The sequence below is a fragment of the Ochotona princeps genome, chromosome 7 (genome assembly GCF_030435755.1).
Source record: "Ochotona princeps isolate mOchPri1 chromosome 7, mOchPri1.hap1, whole genome shotgun sequence".
NCBI classification, from domain to species: Eukaryota; Metazoa; Chordata; class Mammalia; order Lagomorpha; family Ochotonidae; genus Ochotona; species Ochotona princeps.
The window spans coordinates 39,246,335-39,255,810 of NC_080838.1; the positions used below are offsets into that span (position 1 = coordinate 39,246,335).

A 9,476-nucleotide genomic window follows, 5' to 3' on the forward strand; every position below is an offset into this window, starting at 1 on the left:
AATTGCATCACTTGTATGTGGAATTTTGTAGATTTCTGGACAAATCATGAGGAACCTGTTCAAAAGACTCAAAAATGCAAGTATCTTTAAGCTAACTGAATAGCATTTGATGACAAATTGTTTAGTGTCAATCAACATAATTTTTGTTGTGACTCACAATAATCACTCTACCTCAAATGCCTTTAAAAACAGGTTAACCAGTACAGTAGCAGAAAATTCAAAGCACACAGACTGCTTTCAACAACAGCAAGCTGTCTATCGTGGATGAAGTGAAGGACAGATTCCCTTCAGGAGCTAGTCGGGAATTCACTCCCTAGGAAGATTTCTCTTTCCTCTTTGGAAGAGCATCTGCTCTGCCCAGGGGTTCCAGGCCATTCTCCATTCCCTTTCTGGAGGTCTTGCTTTTGGACGCGGGTCGCTTCTTCTTGGCGTTAGAGGCCTGCAGCCCTGCATCTTCTGCCCACCTCTGCAACCACGCAGTGATCAGAGTCCATGTGATGTAGGCTTGGATGGTGCAACTGGAAGACAGCACGGCGATCTTGGCAGCCAGCACGTTCACGTTGCCGGCCAGGGCCTCTGGGTCCCGAGTCTGTGATCCTGCCAGGTGAAACCCCACAGCGAGCACCGACACCACAAGGGTCGTCAGTCTCCCCAGGATAAACACGGGGGCCCACAGGGAGACGCCTCGCTGGTACTTCTCGTCACTGAAGTAGAACATGCCGCACACGTGGGACAGAAGCTCCACCAAGTAGTGCAGCACCAGCAGGAGGAGGCCCAGGTGGTTCAAATACAAGAGGTAAGCTCCGCAAATGTGGAAGAGGTGAAGGCCGATGTAGATGAGCTGCCGGGGGAGGTCCTGCTTGCGGGTTTTCTGGAAATAGAGCTCCGGAAAGCTGTGAAACCAGTAAGCCAACTGCGATATGTAGAAAAACTTCATTTGAAACGTCATCATGTTCTGGGGATGCACCCGCCACAGGAGACTGGGGTCAGACAGGCAGTTTTCAGAGATGAGTATGACTGCGCCCCAGATGCAAGATGCCAAGTAGAAGACGCTCAACTGGCCGGATTCGTTGAACTTGCTTTGTCTGGCTTTGGTGAACTGCATTCTCCTACTTATTTTGTCCAAAACGTACTCCTGGATGGTGGCGTGCACGATGATGGCCACCAGCATGTAGAAGAACACCGTGGCCAGGTCCTTGACCCCATAATGGTACAGGGACCTGGAACCCCCTGGGGCGGGCTCCCCGACTGCCAGCACCGTGACCCCATGCTGAAGGGTGAGGAACACGATGGACACTCCTGCCGTGCCCTCGAACATCAGCCCCAGCAGGAAGAACATGCCCACGCAGGAGGCGATGTCCGCGTGGTTCTGCAGGATGAACTCCTGGCTCAGCATCGGGGGGTTCTTGCTGCTCTTCTTACGGAGCCCCATGCTGGCGCTTCCCGGGTACTCACCGGCGGGGCCGCCTCCTCCGGGCTGCTGCTCCCCGCGCCCAGGCAGACGCAGCTCCCGGGGCCCCACTTCACATCCCGGAGCCCGTCCCGGGTCGCCGCGGCCGCCAGGAGGAGGAGACACCGCGGCCAGGGCAGCGCGGGACTGAGCATGCGCGCCAGGGCGCGGCCGAGGCGCGGCTGCAAAATGGGGCTGCGCGCCCGACCCCGCTTTGGGCCCGCCCGACCCCGCGCCCGGCCCTCCCGACCCCGCACTGGGCCCTCCCGACCCCGCGCCGGGCCCTCCCGACCCCGCTTTGGGCCCTCCCGACCCCGCACTGGGCCCTCCCGACCCCGCGCCGGGCGCCCGCGGCTGCGAGCGTGCGACTTCCACGGGCCGCTCGCGGCGCCCGGGCGCTGCAGCCGCGCGTCGTGGAGGGGGCTGTGCTGCTGTGCAGGTGCCTGCTTCTGAAGGCGTAGTCGGCATCCTCATCCTCACCACCGCAAACTCCCTGATGCTTTGTGTGCCCGCACTTTATTCGTGCTTATAGATTCAACATTCCTGGAAAACCTAATATTCCTTTCATCTCCCAGATGTTACTACGTTCGTATTTACATGTTCAACTGAATCAACAAGAAGTCAAGGTCCCAACAGGATAAGCAGGAGGCTGGAGATTCAGTTTTGGAAAATAGAATAGCCAAGATTCAAGTCCAGCGTGGTTCATTGTAAACCGGTCATGTGGAAATGTTTACTAGCTCAGCAATAAGGTGTATATATATATACACACACACACACATATACATACATATATACACACACACATATATAAAGTAGTGATAATGGTAATAAGTAAAGGTAACAATATCAACTAGTCAAATATTTGTGTGTTGAATGCCTGGGTGATGATATGGAGAGACATTTATCAGTTCATAAGAAATATATTTTGCTATGAAATCCACAGGTGAATTTCTTCTCTCTGGCAGATAAAATCCATATGTTCTTGTGTGGATGATTTTTGCCTCTATAACTTGTAAATTTCCGTTTGCATTTCACAAGCAGCTTCTTTTAGAAATATTAAACCTTTCTCAACTGAAAATTTATGTCAATATTCAAGTTTCTCTTGGAATGCTCTGAAATTTTGTGTTTCAAGAGCACACAAACAGTTTAGGTGTGAAATGTCTTCTACACAAGTTCAAAGAAGCAGAACCACAGAATTTGAAGCACAAGGGACAGACCACGTGTAGTTTACCTTTTATTGTCATTTCTCTTTGTGCCATGTAATGACAACAGATGCAGCCCACCTTGTGCTAGTTGAACTCTGATTAGTGAAAGATGATCAACCTTTCCTGCATCAAATAACTGCATATAGAATTTGTTTGGGGAACTGTATGTAAAAAAAAGTGCCTACCTAACTTTCTATATCTCATCATATAGTCTTTTATAACTTAAGCATTGATGACACTGTTTTCTTTAGTTTTCCAAATTACTACTCAGTTCTTGATTGTGACGTGTGATGACTGCAATTTCAGGTTAAATAAGTTATTAAAAATCAAATGCTTTATTTTAAAAAAATTAAAACACCAAGGAAAAAATCAAATTCATTTTAAGTAGCCAGGAACAAACTTTCAAGATTCTGTTTCATGGAAATTGCCAAGACTCGCTTTAAGAAAGCATGTCTTTAGTTCAGAGGCATTCTCTTCAGAATACTGCGTTTCCCCTCTTTAAATCTGTAGCACCAGATGCTACTCTGTATTCTGTTTTTACCTCAAATTCTGTTTTAAGTATATTGTAATTATTTGACATTTAGGTTTCATATCAATGTTATAATGAACATATACAACATCAACTTCAAAACATTATTGGAATCTACAAGCATATATTTGTAGCATTTCAAATGATACTTTTAATAATTTATTGCTATTTTAATTTTAATATAGCAATGTTTTCTAAAACTAGTACCACCATGATTGTTGAATGTTATAATGTTGCATTCATTCTTTGCACATTGCTCTATGTCAATTTGATGAGAGATTAATACTAACTGAACTTTCAGCTATATTGTAAATAATTTACTATGTGTCCAAAAGATGAAATAACTGGTTCAAATACTTCAAACCATAAAATATAGGACTGTGGTCTCAGAGAAGACGGGTTCGTTCAGTGAGACCCGTAATTGCCCTGCTTGTCTGCAGGTATCTTCCCGATCATCACAGACATGCAAAACACGAGAGGATCCATGTGATTCTGCTGAGCTGAGGAAGGCTGACGTGTTCAGAGAGGCTGCGGCCACCGAGATGAAGAGCAAGATTATTTGTGAATGAACACGTGAAGCTAAAAAGCTCCTGAAATGTGAATCAATGCTCATTAAAATGTGCTGCTAATCTTAAATTCTAAATCTGTAAGTTTAAAACACATGATACCAAGCAAAGAATAATATGAATTGTAAATTAAGGAGACTAGACAGAATATAAAATTCTCATTGAACAGCTGAGGCTCCATATAGAGACACACAAAAAAATTAATCTCGATTAAAATTGCCCTAGAAAAAATTCATTCTTATCTAAAGAAATTTTATAAGTATCCTTTAAAATATTAAATTCATTCAGTCCCATTGCCCTATACATAGAACATCTATAATGACTCAATAAACCCCTATGATGACACAAATAACAAGCATATATATACATATATACACACACACACACACACATATATATCTTACCTTTAATTCTGCCTTTACTAACTTAACATTATCATTTGTATAAAGATGTCATGCTTAAAATATTTTGGTGATAGGCACGGTGGCATAACAACCTAATCCTCCATCTGCAGTGCGGGCATCCCATTTGAGTGGTATTCCTGTCTTGACTGCTTGACTTCAGGTCCAGCTTTCTGCTTTTGGTCTGGAAAAGAAGGAGAGGATGGCTCAAGACCTTGGGCTCTTGCATTCACATGAGAGAAGTCCCTGGCTCCTCCTGGCTCATGGCTTTAAATCAATCAAATCTGGCCATTGCTGTCGTCTGAGGGCTGAACCAGTGGAAGGAAGCTCACTCGCTCTCTCTCTCTTGCTCCTTCTCTTGGTAACTCTTTCAAACAAAAATTAATAGTCTTTAAAAAAACTCTTAAACATATGTGTTCTATATTTTTAAATTGTAATTACCCAAAAGGGATAAAATTGTATTGATTCAAATAGCAAAATGACATTGCTTTTGTAGAGAGTGAAAAGTACACTAAAAACTTTATAGTACAAATACTGCTTCATATCTCAATATTATTGTGCCTTAATAAAATGTTTTGTAATTTAAAATTGAGTAATTTAAGAAATTGAATTGCATATTCAAATTCTACAACTCAATACCATTTAGAGCAGCTAAATACGTTGGAAAATGACTATCTTCAAGATAACATACCCGTATCATTTTAAATCAATATTTTTAATTATCAGTTGCAATGACAGAGATCACATAATACTTAGCTCCATTAAATAAACAGTAAATTTTAGACTGTGAACGCTTACACAATCTCCTGTAATTTGAAAAGTAAAATCAGTCTGTAATAATTCTAGGGAAGAGATATTGTATTTAAATTATTTTTAGAATTCAAAAGATCTGAACAAATATAGACTTTTAGTAAGAACACTATGTAGTATGGTTGAGCATTCCATTGAATGACAGAAATCCCATAGCATTTGCAAACCCTACAATACCTCTCTAAGTTCATATATTGTGCTGCAGTGGCTTAAACCACTGCTTGAGGTACCTACTTCCCATATCAGAGTGCCTGGTGGGATTCCTGTTTCTCTGCTTCAGATTCACCACCCTGCAATACATCCTGCATGTAGAGGTTGATAAACCAAGTACTTGAACTTGTGCTACCCATGTGGCAGACTTTGATATAACAACGGGATACTGGCATTTAGAGAGCAAACCAGTAGAAGAATGAGCTATCACCCTAACTTCATCTCACTGTGTGTGTGTGTGTGTGTGTGTGTGTGTGAGAGAGAGAGAATATGTGTGAGTATTGATTAGATGAAAAAAATAAGATTTATAAAGTGAAATAAAATGTCAGTTCATGTGTTTGATATCCACCTAGTAAGTAATAATGATATAAAGCATAGTCCAAGGATAAATTCCTAGATTGGGTTAATCGGGCAGGTTTACCACTAAATATAAGAATTGAAAAAGATCCAATTTTTCAAGTTCTTCCTTTAACCAAGGTGAGATTCAAGTTGGAGAACACTAACACAAATATATAAGTAAGAAATAGGTTATGCAAAATACTGAAACATAAAGGTAGATAAGAGAATGAAATGAATAAGGATAATATGGCCAAGGAGATCTTCTCTGAACAGCTGTATCTGAACAAAAACCTACATTAGAGGGCCCAACACAATAGCCTAGCAGCTAAAATCCTCACCTTGGCTGAGAAAGGATCTCATATGGGCGCCGGATCGTATCCTGAAGGCCCTACTTCCCATTCTGCTCCCTTCTTGTGTCCTGGGAAAGCAGTCTAAAATGCCCCCAAAGCCTTGAGACCCTACACCTGCATGGGAGACCCAGAAGAAGTTGCGGGCTCCTAGCTTCGGACCAGATCAGCACCAGCTATTGCGGACACTTGGGAAGTGAATCATCGCATGGAAGACCTTCTTCTCTGTATATCTGACATTCTAATAAAAATAAAACAAACAAACCTGCATCAGATCATAGAAAACCATAAAATATTTGATGGAGAAAACAGTAAGTCTAAATACTGATTCAAAACCCAAGATTGAGCTGCCAGAGCATTGTGGCATGGGCAGTAAGGCTACAGCTGGTGATACTGGCATCCCTTGGCATTCGTGTTGCAACTGGCCCACCTCTGCTTCAGCTCCCCATTAATGGCTTGGAAAGAGTAGTGGAAGATGGCCTAAGTGTGCACCTGCCACTCACATGGAGATTCTGACAGGGCTCAGGGTTCCCGGAGGCCTGGATGCTCTGGTCGCCTGGAGGAGTAAGCTAATGGAGCCTTCTCTCTGTCTCTGTTATCTATCTGTGACTCTGACTTTCAAAATAAATAAATAAAAATGTTTAAAAATTATTATTCCTTTGACTAACCAGCATGAAAAGAGTGCAGCATTACAGGAGTATGCTTAAAGAAAAGGAGAATGACTATTTTAAAAAGGGAGCATGAATAAAAAGTGAAAGTGATAAGCAAGAGGGAAGATGGTGGCATAAAGTACAGACACATTTGATAAGACGGAGAATCTTTAGACAGGGTGAAGTATAGTAAGTAGATGACAGGGGAAAAATAGGGTTCAGGCAGTAAGCAGGGGGTACCTGGAGACCTCCTGGACACAGCAAAGCTGCAGTAACAGGACAGCAGTGTTGCAGTGAGAAAAAAAAAACAACCAGCAGTCGGCGAATGGCAACTCAGACCCCAGTGATCAGGCTCCGGTGATCCAGACTCTGGTGATCCGTTTACAGTGCCAGCCAGACATCCAGCCCTAGTAGGTTGAATACTGTTTTATGCAATCAGTATCAATGGAGACAATTTAATTCTTGTTGAAATTGTAATGTGGATTAGTATGTTAAATTTTTTTTTATTTCTAGTGAGTCTAACCTTATTGAAAACATTAAATTTATCTTTTCAAAGATTTATTTATTTTTATTGGAAAGTCAGATATACAGAAAGGAGAAGAGACAGAGAGGATAATCTGCCATCCCATGATTCACTCCCCAAGTAACCACAACAGCTGGAGCTCAACTTATCCAATCCGAACACAGGAGCCAGGAGCTGCTTACGGGTCTCCCACGCCGGAGCAGGGTCCCAACACTTTGGGACATCCTTGACTGTCTTCAAAGGCCACAAGAAAGCTGGATGGGAAGCAGGGCTGACAGGATTAGAACTGGTGCCCATATGGGATCCAGGCGCGCAAGGCGAGGACTTTAGGCTGGTAGACCACAGAGCTGGGCCCAAAAACATTAAATTTGAAAATGCCTATTTGTCATTATTTTCCTTATTAGAATTGTCTTAGTTAATGGTTTTTATTACCCTTATTATCTTCATGTGATGAAGTATAGTTTTGGTATATGAAAATATCAGAGAGGCTGGTTAAACTACTGAACTTCTATCTATAGCATTGGACTTTGAAAAATCACTAACTAAAATATATATTTTTAAATTAGTCCAATGATCATAATTTTAAGTCACTAAAATAATAATTAAAAGTAACAATAATTAATATTCCAGAAATTTTCCTTTAACATATTCAATTTAGTGGTTTTTAATTTATGAAAAATATGCAATCATCACCATTAGCTAATGTTAATTTATTTCATGACCTCTTTCCTCAGAAAAACATTGTGACACATAATGTCAGCTACTTCTCACTCTTTGCTATCCCATCACTCTATAAAAATCATATTCCATTTTTATTATTGAAGAATTTGTCATTCTGTACATTTTATATAAACTGACTCATTCAATATGTGAATATTAGTGATTTCATTCACTGCAATAATACAATCCACTTCTCAAATATTTTACACTATAATACTTACATATTTTGCAGGTTTAAATTGCAGAAAATAAGGTACAAGTTTTTCAATTTCAGAGTATATTAATCAGATCATGAGTCATAATATTTTGGTATGTGATCATCATAGTCATGGAGGAAGGAAGTAATCTTATAAATATCCTCTTTTTTTAAATTAGAAACCTTATATAATCATATGCTATAAATTGGACAATAGGCCAAAAACACAGAGAATGTACAGAAATTACAGATATATAGCAATTTGACTACAAAAATAAAATCCTGAATTCTGACACCTATATAGTTATACTAATGTAGTGATCACTGAGTGTGGTTGGGTGCAAACACGACCATGAAGAGTTTTCAAATCATTCTTTAGGGGTACACTATAAACTTCCTAGTATTTGAATGCAGAGGCCTTCCTGTAGTAAAAAAAGAATGCAATGAAAAATTGGCTGTACAATATGATTCTGGAACTCAAGATGGAGTTGTCTCCTTTTGTTCCTGTGACGCCCTGTGCGGCTCTGTATGAACAATCTTGAGCAAAGCTGCTGAGAAAGATCCTGTTTTGTAGCACACAGTAGCTCAGCTGACCTCCAGACAATTCTCCAACAAAAAGACCAACTGTGCACAGATGCATGAGTGAGCCCCAGGTGGAAGGTGTTCTTATTTCTCTATTACAAAAACAACCTACTGTTGCTAACATCATTGAGCATGTATCTTGGTAGAAATATTTGTGATTTTTCTACAGTACACATCAAGGATTGGGAATGCAACATCTGAGAATATGCACCTGTTGAATTTTATCGGCTAAAACCCAGTTGGTTTCCAAAGCGATTTCAGGAAATAATAGATCTGTTACTATATTCTTCCCAATAGTTCATTTGATCATATTAATTGTCTTCATATTTTAATTTTGTTTAGCGATGTCTTCTAATATTTACTTTATTAATTTGTAGATGAATATATTTAATCCATCATGAAACACTGCAAATTGCGACTTGATAGCCTGTAAGTTTAAACATTTATTCATTTATTGACCTATTCCATATTCTTCAGTTTGAATTATGATAGCCTCTTTTGATTGATTTCTGTTTGTAGTCTTGTATGGTAAATGTAACTGGGATTACCAAGACTGCACATGTTCATACATCCATATATTCATAGGTGTTTACATACAATCATCTGCAGAATATACTCACAAATAATTTGAACCTTCCTTGTAAAAGTGGAATTGGAAAATTGGAAAGAAGTTCCCTGCTATGTAGATTAAAATCTGTTTTCAACTATGTTTGCACTACAATGTAGCCTTGACAATATATAAGCCTGAAGTATTTAATCTATGTGTCAATTATCTACATGTATAACTTCTATTTTCATGTGTTCATGTATTTTGAAAACCTTTAGAACTAACATTATATTTTCCAATACTTCCAAGAATAGAAAACAGAGGAAGCAGGAAGAATAAAATTTTATTTTGGAGTAAAATTAGCAGTTCTATTAAAAAAATACTGCTTAACATGACAAGTA

The 9,476-nt window shown here is 40.2% G+C and overlaps 1 protein-coding gene across 1 annotated transcript; it reads right to left on the reverse strand.

Moving 5' to 3' along the window:
• Positions 1–313: 313 nt before the first annotated feature.
• TRAM1L1 (translocation associated membrane protein 1 like 1) lies at positions 314–1,475 on the reverse strand. Its single transcript, XM_004594308.2, has one exon. It carries the CDS (start codon positions 1,430–1,432, stop codon positions 314–316), a length of 1,119 nt encoding a protein of 372 aa, XP_004594365.2. The 5' UTR covers positions 1,433–1,475.
• Between the last annotated feature and the right edge of the window lie 8,001 nt (positions 1,476–9,476).

Bases quoted from the DNA above. Each gene is read 5' to 3' on its own strand.
- TRAM1L1 (XM_004594308.2), bottom strand. From the start codon at position 1,432: ATGGGGCTCCGTAAGAAGAGCAGCAAGAACCCCCCGATGCTGAGCCAG.